Genomic DNA, 15372 nt, shown 5'->3' on the forward strand with positions numbered 1-15372 from the left:
TATTAAAAAAAAAATGGCCTTTTTTTTTATAATTAATATAACTATTATTATTTTTTATTATATTTATAAATATATCCTCTTTTTTTTTTAAATTATTATGATATATTTTATATGCTTTTAAGAATGTAGAAAAAAATATGTTCTAAAAATAACTATAAAAAATATAATTATAGATTTTTATGTTATATGACATATAAGATATTATTAGATATGTACAAGTTAATAATATATTATTTTACTTATTAATGTTTTTGTCAGTTTCATAATTTTCATTGTGTAATTATTATAATATATAAAAACATCTATAAATTTTATTATATATGATATAATATATATGTATATTTAAAAAATATATTCATTTTTTAAATTAATTTTAATTAAAGTATTAAAAATATGAATTGTAATTAATCATAAAACGTTATCATTATATATATATATATGTATATATTTCATTTCATTTCATTTATTTTATTTTTTTTCATGTAATGTTTTTATTGTTGTAGATTTTTTTTAATTTTGTATTACGTCTATATAATTAATTTTTATTTAAATTGAAATTAAATTCAAAAAGATTTAACAGATTGTTACTTGTTTTTCTTTTGTATAAACTTTATTATTATTATATTAATTTTTTTTTTGTATTTTATTTTTTATTTGAAATGAGGAGAAATAAATACGTTCCTTCTTTAAGGAATATATTATTATATATATAAATAATACAAATGGTAATATTTCTCCAACAAAATAAGAGAAAATATGTACATACATATATATATACATATATATATATATTTTTTTTTTTTTTTTGCACATATTTATCTTATGTATGATTGATAAAGATGGCTGACATGAAATATGAAAATTTACTTCAATATGATTTAAAAATATGTAGAAATGATATATTAGAAAAAGAAAAGAAAAAAAATGGTTTAAGAAATATTTTATTTTTTCCATCTTTATTTTGGTTCAATGGACAATTTTGTCCTCCTATTCCTATTATAAAATATAATAACAATTTGTGTGCTTTTAAAGTAAAAGATTATGTGACATGCTCAATACATAAATTTAGTTTAATTATCAGAAGAATTGTAAAGAATGAAATATTACATGTTAATATGTTTAATGAGAAGAAAGTTTTGTCATGTGTTTTTTATATAAATATTGATTTTATATTAAAATTATCTAATATTATAAACAAATATATGCTATTGGATTTTGTACCTTTAACCACTTGTTTAAATGAAAAAGAAAATGATCTTATAAAATGTACTTATAAAAAAAACACTTCCTTATCATATAAATTATTTTGTTATAACGAAAAAAATGAAATTCATTTGTTTGATGTCGAACAAAATAAATCCCTTTTAAGTTTTAGTGAAAAAAACCAAATTACTTGCTTAACATTTAATTTTTTATATATAAGTAAAAAAAATAGTTTATATAATAAATTATTCAATGATATATATGATGAACATAATATAAAAATCGTGGACATAGATATTATGGATAAACAAATTGTAACAAAGAATATGTACTGTTTTGAATTATCACAAGATAAAATAAATAATACTTATAACTCTTGTAAAGATAATGAAAAACATTTAAAAATTTTCAAAAGCCTTTTTTATCTATTAATTTATGGAGATGATAAGGGAAATGCTTATTTTTTTGTGCCGCAAAAAAATGTAAAAATAAAAAAAAAATTAAGAAATGAAAAAATTAATCTTATAGAAACAAATGTTAAAGAATATTTTAAAATACAAAATATAAATGATTTATATCATAATATTAAGAATAATCATTTTATTTTTGTAGCTTATAAGGAGTGTATCCAAGTCGTCCAATTTTATATTTTTGAAATTTATTTTGTCATCAATTTTGTTCATGAAAAATTATATTCCATGACAACCAAATATAATAACTTAGGACAAAATTATTTATCATTTTCTACCAAAAATTATGTAAAAATATATAATGTTAATGAAATGAAAGAAATTAATTGTATAAATAATAATATAATACAAAAAAGAGACCATAACAATGAAAAGGAAAATATCATTTTACATGAAATAGATATATCTAATGAAAATCAAGAAGAAAAAAAAAATTCTTTAATTACCTGCCCTGTTCAGAATTTGCATGAACAGACAGGTGAAAAAAATGTAAATGAAGGTTATAAGGAGATAATATTTGATGATATGGAATATAAAAAATATGAGGATAACGATAATAATGATAATGATAATATGGAAGAACAAAATAATAATGATAGTTTCATTTATACATCGAATAAAAACCAAAAAAATAACAATAATAATAACAATAATAATAATAATAATAACATATCGGATAAAAAAGATTTGAAATATTATACATGTATCCATTTTGATTCAGCTGATAATATTTATATATCCAGTGATAAAGGTATTGTGAATGTGTACAACTTAAATGAAAACCGAATTATTAAATCTTTCCATATTAATTGTAAAATAATTTTTTATTTATATTTTTTTATATTAAATAATAAAGAGTATATATATATATATGATTCAGAAAAATTTTATTGTTTATACGTTATAGATGAGAAGAAGAATGTTTATAAAATATTTACTTTAAGTTTATGGATATATCACATAATTTGTTTTGATAATAACATAATATTTTCTCTAGGAAATGAAAATATATATAATTTACAGTTAAAAAAATATAATAATAATAATAATAATAATAATATATTAAATTCGATATATTCAAATAATATTAACATTTGTATATTTTTAATTAATCATCCTCAATTACCAATTATAGCTTTTATTAATAAAAAGTCGGTATTTGGATTTTTTTATTTAACTAAATTTCAAAAAAAAAGACCAAATCAAGAAAAAAATATAATCATTCCAAATATAAGAGAAAATCAACATATAATATCTATATGTTGGTTTGGAAAGCCAAAAAATAATAAAAAAAAAAAAGATATTTTAGTTGATCATGATAATATAAATGATATTATTGAAGAGACAAATAATTCAAATGAGGACCAAACGAATTCGCATTGTGTGTATGAATCAGTAACTTTAAAGAATAACCATATAGATACAATAGAAAATAATATAACAGAAGGAAATAAAAAAAAAAAGAGAAAAAAAATGAATATGATGAAAACGGAAGACTTAAAAAGTAATGTGAATAATAATATGTATCCTAATATATTTGATACATATCTTGTAATATTAAATGAAAAAGGTTTATATTTATATAATATTATTACTAATGAAATATTTAAATTGAATAATGATTTGTTAAATAATTTGTATCAATTTAAAGGAAAGAAATATATGGCATCTACTATATTTAATAACGAAATTTATGTTTTTATTTTATATGAGAAGAAATTATTATTTTTTAATCACAATATGGAATTTGATAGTTATGATATAAACATGAATGAGAAAATAAATAAAATGTATTTAAAAGATAATATTTTATTTCTACTTTCAAATAGTAATATATATTTCATTTTTATAGAATATTTAATAATAAATTTTTTTAATAAAAAATTCAACGTTTTAAAAAATAGTATACATGATATAAAAGATAATACAAATGGTGTTATAATAAATAATGATCTGAATAATAATATAAATAGTGATATTATTCATTCAAATAATAATATTGAGAAGTTAGTGTGCCAAGAAAAAGAGCATGAAAAAAAAAATATATCTGAAGGTCATCAATTATATATCACAAAATTAAAATTTCCTCAAAATTTTAAAATACTTCTTTTTGATTTTTATTATATGATGAATGGTGAATTATACATAGCAATATTTTCAAAAAAAAAAAAAATTATGATATATAAAATAAATTTATATGATGAGGATTATAATAATAGAAAACCAAGTAATGAAGAAAATACAATTTTAGAAATAGAAGCTGAATTAATTGCACAGTTTATTAACTTTTATATTTTTGAGCATATAAATAAAGTTGGTAGTATTTTATCTATGAAATTTTTTTACAATTCTGAAAAAAAAAAAATTTATTTAATTTTTGGAGGCTTAGAGCAATTTCTTTTTTCATGGAACTTTATAAAATATCCCATCATACAAAAAAAATGAAAATGAAAATGGGGAAATGACAATAAATAAACATGAGTTGGTAAATAAATAAATAAATAAATAAATAAATATATATATATATATATATATGTGTACTTAAAAAAGACATAAAAAAAAAAAAAAAAAAAGTAATATGATTATTCAATTAAATATAATAAAATCCTATAAGAATATAACGGAAATTATCTAATAATTATATTGTACATTTTTGTTATTTGTTTTATTATTTGTTCATGTAATTCTTTTACATGATTTTTAAAAACATGCTGTTCCTACAAAAAGAAAAAAAAAAAAAAAAAAAAAATATATATATATATATATAATATATGAAAAAGTTTTCCCTTTTTATTGATGTATAATATACATAATTTTTTTGTTTACATAAATATATATACATAAATATATATACATATATATATATATATATATTAATATTTATATTTGTTTATTTTTAATTTTGCACCTTTATATTTGTTGTTGGCGTATAAACAAATTTATATGCATAACTTGTTTTGTTTGATTGTTTATTTAAAAATATGTCAAAAAGATAGACTGTTTTTAAAAAATGTAAATTTTTTATATTTTTTAATTGCATAATATTTTTTATAAAATCTTCATTGTTCCATTGTTCATTTGAATAGAAAGATAAATCTCGTTGTTCATCTTTTATATTATATAAATTTGAAAAGTATAAAACTTCATCAGGTATTATATTTGTATTTTTTGTGTTTTGTTCTATATGAACATTTTGTTTTATATGTGTTAATAAATTATGTTTTAATTTTTGACCTTCCAATTTTGGTGAATTTAATAAAATATTTTCATGTTTGTTCTTATCATGTCGGTTCTTATCATATTGGTTTTTATCATTTTGGTTTTCATTTTTTTTATTTTTTAAGAAATAATTTTTTTCATTATTATAATTATATGAGTCATCCTTATTGTTAACAACATATTCATTTATATTTTTATTGAATATTTCATTTGATATATGGTGTGAAAATTTATCATCTTTTTGATTATGTTGCTCTCCAGAATATAGATTTTTTTCTGTATTATAAATATATAAATATAAATCTCTTATTCTTTCAATATCCCATTTTATCATAGCAATTCTATCTAATCCTATTCCTACAGCTAGATAATCATTGATTTCATAATTTTTTTTTTTGTTGAAAATAATTTTATTTTTTAATATTCCACTACCTAAAATTTCTATCCATTTGTTATTATGAAATACTTCTGCTTGTAATGAGTGTGTAGTAAAATCAAAAGAATCTTTTCTTATTCTCCATTTATAATTATTTCCAAAAATGGTAGATAATAATTCACACAAAAAATATACAAGTTGTTTTTTTTTGTGTACTAATTCGTTTGTTATTTTAAAATAGATATCGATTTGATTAAAAAAAGGGAAATGTAATTTATCAATATTATCCTTCCTAAAAATATTTGATATAATACAAAAATTATCGCTTTCTTTATTTAATATGTTTGAATTATTTATTATATGTACATTATTATTTTCAATGATATCTTTATTAATATAATCATCTTTTTTTTTTTTTTTTATATTTTTATTTACATCAACATTATTAGCTGTATTATCATTACATGCATAATTATTTACATTTATTGTATCATTACATTTTTGAATATTATTCTGTTGTGTGTTATTATTTTTTAATAAATCATATATGTATGGGAATAAAGACGTTGCTTGAGGAATAAATAAATAATCATGAGAAAAAAAAAAATTATTTTTTATGGAAGTTGTTTCGTTTGTATCTTTTATAAGTATTTCTTTAAAACATAAATCCTTATAATAAAGTGGGCATTTATTATATACTAAATAAAAAGATGTTTTTTTTTTTAAAAAATTTAATACCTCTTCTTTTATTTCATTTAGTGGATGGTTCTTTATTTTGTAAACATATTTAAATCTATTATAATTTATTATATCATCTTTTATATGATAATTCTTATCAAGCTTTCTAAAATATATATCACTGATCTGTGGAATTTTTTTATAACTTTCTATAAATTCAATAATAACAAATATGAAACAAATAAGGAAGGAAAAAAACATTTCTTGCTCAAGGGGTTAGTCCTCTAGCAAACAAAATGTAACACAAAAAAAAAAAAAATAAATAATAAAATAAAATAATACAAAATAATACATAAATATTATATATATATATATATATATATATATATTTATATATTGTTGATATATTTTTATTTATTCATTTGAATTATTTTAATATATCCTACTTCTTATTCTTATGTTCGTTCAAAAGGGACAATAACAAATAAACTCTTCCCCCTTTCGAAGGACATTTTCCTGACCTTATTTTTTTTTTTTTTTTTTATAATCAAATTTTTTATAAAATTATTTATTTTTTTTTTTAAATAAAAATCAAATTGAAAATGTTCATTGTATATAGAGAATAAATAAATATACATATAAAATAAAAAATACTATTACATGATATAATAATATATATTATATATATATTTATATGTACTATATATATATATAATACATTTAAATGTATTACAAAGAAACAAAAATTTTTATTTATTTATATACATACATATATAAAACCATTTTTGGTTTATTTTATATTTCCATATATATTTTTTATGTTTAAATTGTTCACTGCGTTGGTTTAAATATTTTAAAGTTTTATTAACATATTAAAAAAAACATAATATTATATTATAATATATGTATAATATTATATACATATAATAAATAAATCATTAAATAACTAATTATTTAAAAAAAATTTACGCATAAATATATTTTTATTTATTTATTTTTTAAATTTCAAAAGAAAAAATATTAAAAAAATAAAAAAAAAAAAAAAAAAATAAAATAAAAAATAAAATATAAAATATAAAAAATTAAATATAAAAAATTAAAAACTAATAGATATTATATTAGGACAAAATAAGGGTTATATAAAATTAACAATAGAAAAAGATAAATATAATAAAAAAAAAAAATTAAAAACATATACAATTTATATATATATATATATATTTATATTTATATATGTATATATTTTTATTTTATTATTCATCATAATTGTATCCGTCATTCATAGAATCTTCATCTTCTTCTTCATCTTCTTCTTCATCTTCCTCATCTTCATCATCATAATCATCATCATCATCCAAATCATCTTCATCATCTTCATCATCTTCATCTTCTTCATCTTCTTCATCTTCTTCATCGTCTTCATCTTCTTCATCTTCATCTTCATCATCATGTAGTTTATGTTTATAAGATCTTCTATGTTTACTTAAATAATTTGGTGAGTTGATTGAAGAATCTAAAATACCTTTATCTTTTTTTTCATGATCTACCATCATACATTCAGTAGTTAATACCATACTAGCAATACTACAACTATTTTTAATAACACTTATAATAACATTGGTACTATCAATTATTCCTTTTTCTACCATATTAACAAATTTGTTTGTATTAACATCATATCCAAATCCATATTTATCTTTCGAATTTAATATAATTTTGACAACATTATCTCCATTAACTCCTGCATTGTCAGCTATTTGTTTCGTTATTACATCTAAGCTACTAACTACTATATTAGCACCCATTTTTTGTAATTCCATTTCAGATTCTAAATTACCTATTAGTTCAAGATATTTCTTTTCTTCATTATTTGAACCTAATTGAAGATCTTCTTCAATTTTTTTATGTATTTCTTCTATGAAATTCGATTTTATAATTTCTAAATAAGTTACACCACCTCCTGGTACATATCCAATATCTATTGCACTTTTTACAGCATTTGTTGCATCTTCATATTTAAATTTTCTTTCTTTTTGTTCAGTTTCTGAATTACCACCTATTAATATTTTAGCTATACCACCTGATAATGCAGCTATACGTTCATTTAATTTCTCCTTATCATATTTTGAAGTAGTTTCTTCATATTCCTTTTTTAATACATTTATACGTTCATCTATTTCTTTTTTATATTCCTCTTTTGTTATCAAACTTGTTCTATCTTTTTTTACTATTAAAGTATTTGCACTTCCTAATAAAGACAAATAATTATTATCAAAGCTACTCATATTGTTATGCAAATTGTTTAAATCCAAGCCTACATCTGCACTAATGTATTTACTGTTAGTTACAATACATAGATCTTTTAGATAGTCTTTTCGTCTATCACCAAAAGATGGAGCTCTTATAGGAACCTACAAAAATAAAAATTAAAATATAAAAAAATATATAAAAATATATATTGTACATATTCAAAGCATTTACACAATTAACTCTTCAATATATATATATATATATAATGTGTGTAATTTTTTTCATTGGAAACATTTGGTGTGTAAGAAAAATGTACCATAGAAAATAATTCTTTAATTATGAATTATTCTATTTCTTTCTTTTTCTCTTTTTTTTTTTTTTTATATCTCCACTTTATTTGAATGTACATATTATTTTATACACACATTAATAAAAATGGAGAAGACGAAAAAAAAAAAAAAAAAAAAAAATAGTAAAAATAAGACCATATATAAATTTTGTAAGTGTCATATATTTATATATGACACAGTATATAATAAGTAATATATAATGTAAACAGATAAAAATAAATATTACATATATATATATATATATATATATATATATTTATTTATTTATTTATTTATTTATTCATTTATTTATTCATTTATATTTGAACGTACCACTTTGATTGCACCCTTTAACTTGTTTATGATCAAGGTCTGTAAGACTTCATTACTAAAATCATCAGCTATAATACATAATGGTTGTTTATTTTTAGCAAATATTTCTAGTATTGGTAATATGGATTGTATATTATCTATATTTTGATCTGTTATTAAAGTGGATACATTAGAATATTCAATATAATCTTTATTTTCATTATATAGAAGATATGGATTAATAATTCCTCTATCAAAATTATATCCTTCTGTAAATTCTAATTTGTCATTAATATCAGCATTATCATCTAATATGATGGCTGCATTTTTACCTAATTTATCATATGCATTAGCAATAATTTGTCCCATATGTACATCATTATTACTTGCTATGGTTGCTATATTAAGTATATCTTTATATGTTTTTATAGGTGTAGATAAAGATTTAATTTTTTCAATAATCATTTTTGATGCAAGTTGTATACCTCTTTGTATAGGAATAGGATTATGATTTCTATTAACTTGTTCAATACCTTTTTTTGTAATTGTTGCTGTCATTAATGCTGTTGAACTTGTACCATCTCCTGCTTTATCATTTGATATATTAGTACTTTCTTGCATTAATTTTACACCATTATTTTTCTTTCTATCTTTTAATGATATATTTTTTGCTATGGTTACACCATCATTTATTATTAATGGACTTCCATATTCTTTTTCTAATAATACATTTCTTCCTCTTGGACCTAATGTTAATTTCACAACATCTGATACTGTTAATATTCCTTTTAATAATTCATTTCGACATTCATTTCCATATATTATGTCTTTACCCTTCACTTTATTTTCTGTCATTTTTACCTTTACATAATTTTCTTTTCTTCTACTTATAATCTTACTATTTATATATTTCAATCTCTTATTTATAAAAAGCCTATTCTTGTTATTAGGACTGCGCTTTTTCTTAATACTATATCCATACTTCAAACATATCATAAATATTACAAGCAACAAAATACCAAATCTTTTCATTCTCATAGAAAAAAAAAATAAAATAAAAAATAAAATAAAATAATTACAAAATTATATAATAAATATATATAATAAAATATATAAACACTTATAAATTATACATATCAAAAGATTAATTATATATATGGCACAAATGAAATATTAAGGTATATAAAATGTACTTAAATATATAAACACATATGTAAATAAATATATAAATATAAAAATATATATATATATATATATATTAATAAGTAATATATATATTTCCACAAATTAAAAAATTTTTAAATAAATAGTATAATAAAATACCATATGGTATTGTGTTCATAATTTAAATTAGTACCAACTAATTTTTATATATATATATATATAATATTTTAATTAAAAATAAATAAAATAAATAAAATAGATATAACAAATATATTTATATATATATGTGATTAATAATTATATATTTTTATTATAAATTTCCTTACTACACTTTTCTTATTCATTAAAAAGGTTTTATTTTATTTTTTATTTTATTATTATATATATATTATAAAAATAAATAAATATATATATATATTTATATATATACATAATATATATTATAGAACCCTTATAATTTTTTTTTTAATTAATAATTGAAACACATATGTATAAAATATTATATATATGCCTATATATAATTATTATAAAAAATATTTATATATACATAATATTATATATATATATTTTATAATGTATTAATATAAAAATGAATAAATAAATAAATAATAATATTTTAAGAATAAGAATAAAATGGTGTGTTCCATTATAAGATATATCTATATTTTTTCTCATTTGAGATTTACCTAAAAATAAATATAAATGCACCCAAAAAAAAAATAAAAAAAAATAATATATTACATATATATATATATATATATATATTATATGTATATAATTTCCATGTTGTGTATAATTATTCATATAAAGATGTATTCATATAAATACTTATCTTTAATATATATGTGTACATATTTTATTCATATTGTACCTTTATATTTACTTTTTTTTTTTTATAATGTTTTCTTGAAGAATTATTTTATAAAAAAAAAAAAAAAAAAAAAATATATATATATATATATATATATATAATATATTTAAATTATACTTTGGAAAATTAAATTATTTGAATATTAAAAATACAATATACAATTTGTTTTTAATATATATATTTAAATGAGTATGTTTCATTTTAATAAGAGCATAATTTATAAAAAATTAAAATTAAAATATTAAATATTAAAAATTAAAATATTAAAAATTAAAAACATGTGTAAAGATTATTCAATCTTCTGTATATTTTATGAATATTAACAAGTAATTGTTAAATGACTATTTGTTTATATATATATATTTATGTATTTTTTAAGATGTCAATTTCCTTGAAAAAATAATGTAGCATTTCATCGTATACTTAATAAAAAAAAAGTATTATATATATATATATATATATATATATGTATATGCTATATAAGGGGCGAAATTTTCTGGTGATTTTTTTTTTTTTTTTCTTCTATTTTTAAATTGTAAAAAATATATGCAAAGATATACAATTCAATATCTTTAGAAGTATGGTCAAAAAAATAAAAAATAAAAAATAACACATATATATATATATATATATATATAATATTATTTACACATTTTATTATTATAAGTGCCTTTTCTCCATTTTAGATTTACTCTTTTTCAGATTAATATGAACAGCGTTATTTTTAGAGCACAGGTTTTTTTTCAGCCATTGCGTAGACACTTCTCAACTAAGAAAGAGTATATGAACAGATAATTAAAAAATAAACATAATTTACTTGTACATGGAAAAATATAAATATATAAATATATAAATATATATATATATATATATATATATATATATATAATATATAATATATATATAATATATATAATATGTGTATATATTTTTACCCCCTTTTTGTAGCTATGATGTTATAGTAATTGGAGGAGGACCAGGTGGTTATGTATGCAGTATTCGATGTGCTCAAAATAAATTAAATGTTTTGAATGTAAACAACGACAAGAAATTAGGAGGTACGTGTTTAAATAGAGGATGCATTCCATCTAAATCTTTATTACATATTTCTCACAATTTTTATGAAGCAAAAACTCGGTTCAAAGAATGTGGTATATTAGTTGATAATGTTAAGTTGGATATAGAGAGTATGCATAAACATAAAAATAAGTGCATGGGTAATTTATCTGATGGAATTAATTTTTTATATAAAAAGAATAATGTGAATCATATTATAGGACATGGAAGTTTAGTAGATGAACATACTGTTTTAATAAAAACAGAAAAAGAAGAAAAGAAAGTAACAGCTGAACGTATTGTTATAGCTACTGGATCAAAACCAATTGAAATACCTTTAAAAAAATTAAATGATAATAATTTTCATGATGCTGATAATGTTAATGATATATTAGAATATGATCATGAAATAATACAAAATTCAGATGATATTTTAAATTTTAAAAAGGTTCCTCATAGTATGTCTATTATTGGAGGTGGTGTTATAGGATTAGAAATTGGATCAGTATTTTCAAAACTTGGATCTGATGTTACTATATTTGAATATAATGAACGTTTATGCGGTTTTCTTGATGCGGATGTAAGTAAGGTATTACAAAAAACATTAGAAAAAATAAAAATGAAATTTGTATTTAATACATCAGTAATAGGTGGAAATATAGAAAATAACCAAGCTTCTTTATTTGCAAAAAATAAAAAAACTAATGAAATAAAAAAAATGACATCAGATATTGTACTTATATGTATTGGTAGGAAAGCTAATTTTGATAATTTAAATTTACATTTACTTAATATACAATTAAATAAAAATAAAAAAATACCTGTAGATGAATATTTTAATGTAATTTCACAACCTACTATTAAAGCCATTGGAGATGCTATAGATGGACCTATGTTAGCTCATAAAGCAGAAGAAGAAGGATATTTATTAGCTAATATGTTATATGACGAATTAAAAAATAATAATAAAAAAAAAGCACATATTAATTATGATTTAGTTCCAAGTGTTATATATACACATCCTGAGGTAGCTACTGTAGGTTATAATGAAGAAAAATGTAAACAACTTAATATGAATTTCAAATCCGTTAGTTTCCCTTTTGCTGCTAATAGTAGATCAAGAACAATAGATGATTATGATGGACTTATTAAATTAATTGTAGAAAAGGATACTAACAGAATTTTAGGTTCTCAAATTATAGGAAATAATGCTAGTGATTTAATCTTACCTTTGTCTATATATGTTAGTAATAATGGCTCATCTAAAAGTTTGAGTAAAATTATATATGCCCATCCAACATTTTCAGAAGTAATCAAAGAGGTCGCTTTACAATCATTTGATAAACCTATACACATGTAATCACACACAAAAATATATATTATATAAATTATATATATAATATATATATATGTGAGTTCTTTTCCTATGTTTTGTTTTTGTTTGTTCCTTTTTTTTTTTTTTTTTTTTTTTTCTCCCCCCCCCCTTTTTTTTGGTTATATTAAAAATTATGAACATTCATATTTTGAATAAGCCAACGTTTAAATATTCCTCTTTGTAAAAATTTTAATTAATATAAAAATTAAAGCATATAAAGGTCAAAAATATATATATATATATATATATATATATATATCAAATGGTATATATTTTGTTATCATTTGAATTAATATATAATTTTAAAACGAAGATACCGATTATTTTTTAATTTACACTCTTAAAAAAATTAACAAATACATATATATATTTATTATATTATTACATAAAAAAAATTACTCAATATACATTTTTCATTCTTTTTTTAAAAATTGTAAATATATAAATAATATAGTTTATATTCATGATTTTTTTTATTAAATATATATATTTGTATAGTGTCCTGTATTTTATTCTACACATTTATACTTTTTAAATACTTAAAAAAAAAAAAATATATATATATATAATATATATATATATATATGTATATATTATTACAGTTCGCATATTTTGATAACATTTTTTCTTATGTGTTTATAATCTGTTATATAAAATTATTGGGCATACATAAACTTATAAAAATAAAAACAAGTATAGATAAATATAATATAAATCAATACATGTGCAAACATAAATTATAATATATGTAAAAAAGAGTATATATATATATATATATATATATACACTTGTAATCATAATATTATTAAGAGCCAACTAAAATTAATATACACATAATAAAAAAATAAATATAAATAAATAAATAAATATATATATATATATATATATATATATATATGTGCTTATTAAAATATAGAAATACGATTTAAAAAAGATTTATAAATTATTGTAAAGTGTGAAAAATTAGTTAGCTAGTAAATAAAATTGTATATCTGAATAAAAAGAAAAAATATAAACATATATATAAATATAAATATATGTGTATGTATTTATTTATTTGTGTATTTATTTATTTATTTATTTATTTATTATTACTTTTTTTTTTTTTTTTTTTTTTTTTTTTCATATTTAGAATATAAAATTGTTAAAAAAACAAAACAAGTATTATATCATTTTCATTTTGTTAAAAAATGGTTGTTAAGAAATTAAAAGTAATAGATGATAAAGAATTAAAAAAACTTAAAACCCAATCAAAAAGTTGTATTGTAATTAATGATTTAATATATGATGTGAGTTCATTTTATGAGCATCCAGGTGGATATGATCTTTTTAAAGAATATGAAGGTACCAGAAATAAAAAAAATAGGACTTACTAAAAGTTAAACAAATATATACATACATATATAATATATATATGTGTAAACATCTTTTTATATAACCAAATATATGTTAAAGTGAAAATATTTTATATTTTTATATTTTTACAGGCCTTGATGCGACCGATGCGTTTAATTCCATTGGACATTCTGAGAACGCCAAAAATTTAATGAACAGTTTTTTGATTGGAATAAAGAAAAATTCAAAAGAATATAAAAAAAAAGAAAAAACAAGAATTATTGAAAATAAGATAGAATATATAAATTATTCTGATGAGGAAGTAAAAAACGAAGAAAAAGAACCTAAAGAAAGCAAACCCATACTGGTTAAAAGAAAATTATTATATATATATATAAATATATATATGTGTATGTATTTGTGTATTTATTTATTTATCTACTATTGGTTTTATTTTTATGTGCCTATATAAAATATACCTTGATACAACTTTTTTATTTTACCCAAACATTATATATATATATATATATATATTAAATATAATTTTTTTTTTATTTATATGATATCATTTATTTTAACCCCTTGTAGATTAAAAAAGAAGAAAAAACTAATTACCCTGTCGTGGCTGGAATTATTATCCTTTTTGGAGTTGCATATTATTTTTTGTTCTTAAAATAATAACAATAAAAACAAGGAAATATCTTATTTGATATATTAATCTTTAATAGATGTTG

The 15372-nt window shown here is 18.2% G+C and overlaps 5 protein-coding genes across 5 annotated transcripts; 3 read left to right on the forward strand and 2 right to left on the reverse strand.

Annotated features, from left to right (window-relative positions):
- Positions 1–839: 839 nt before the first annotated feature.
- Positions 840–4118, forward strand: PADL01_1232600 (conserved Plasmodium protein, unknown function; the record flags this gene model as incomplete). The annotated part of the gene is made up of 1 exon (XM_028683291.1): positions 840–4118. One exon carries the CDS (start codon positions 840–842, stop codon positions 4116–4118), a length of 3279 nt encoding a protein of 1092 aa, XP_028539484.1.
- A 182-nt stretch (positions 4119–4300) lies between these two features.
- On the reverse strand, positions 4301–6207 carry PADL01_1232700 (phenylalanine--tRNA ligase; the record flags this gene model as incomplete). Its single annotated transcript, XM_028683293.1, has 2 exons — positions 4301–4390; positions 4582–6207. The coding sequence occupies 2 exons, from the start codon at positions 6205–6207 to the stop codon at positions 4301–4303; spliced, it is 1716 nt and encodes a 571-aa protein (XP_028539485.1).
- Positions 6208–7199: 992 nt separating this feature from the next.
- On the reverse strand, positions 7200–9875 carry PADL01_1232800 (60 kDa chaperonin; the record flags this gene model as incomplete). The annotated part of the gene is made up of 2 exons (XM_028683294.1): positions 7200–8357; positions 8859–9875. 2 exons carry the CDS (start codon positions 9873–9875, stop codon positions 7200–7202), a joined length of 2175 nt encoding a protein of 724 aa, XP_028539486.1.
- Positions 9876–11580: 1705 nt separating this feature from the next.
- On the forward strand, positions 11581–13288 carry PADL01_1232900 (dihydrolipoyl dehydrogenase, mitochondrial; the record flags this gene model as incomplete). The annotated part of the gene is made up of 2 exons (XM_028683295.1): positions 11581–11651; positions 11821–13288. The coding sequence occupies 2 exons, from the start codon at positions 11581–11583 to the stop codon at positions 13286–13288; spliced, it is 1539 nt and encodes a 512-aa protein (XP_028539487.1).
- A 1205-nt stretch (positions 13289–14493) lies between these two features.
- PADL01_1233000 (cytochrome b5, putative) lies at positions 14494–15316 on the forward strand (the record flags this gene model as incomplete). The annotated part of the gene is made up of 3 exons (XM_028683296.1): positions 14494–14647; positions 14791–15005; positions 15227–15316. 3 exons carry the CDS (start codon positions 14494–14496, stop codon positions 15314–15316), a joined length of 459 nt encoding a protein of 152 aa, XP_028539488.1.
- Between the last annotated feature and the right edge of the window lie 56 nt (positions 15317–15372).

This window comes from Plasmodium sp. gorilla clade G2 (assembly GCF_900097015.1).
Source record: "Plasmodium sp. gorilla clade G2 genome assembly, chromosome: 12".
NCBI classification, from domain to species: Eukaryota; Apicomplexa; class Aconoidasida; order Haemosporida; family Plasmodiidae; genus Plasmodium; species Plasmodium adleri (nom. inval.).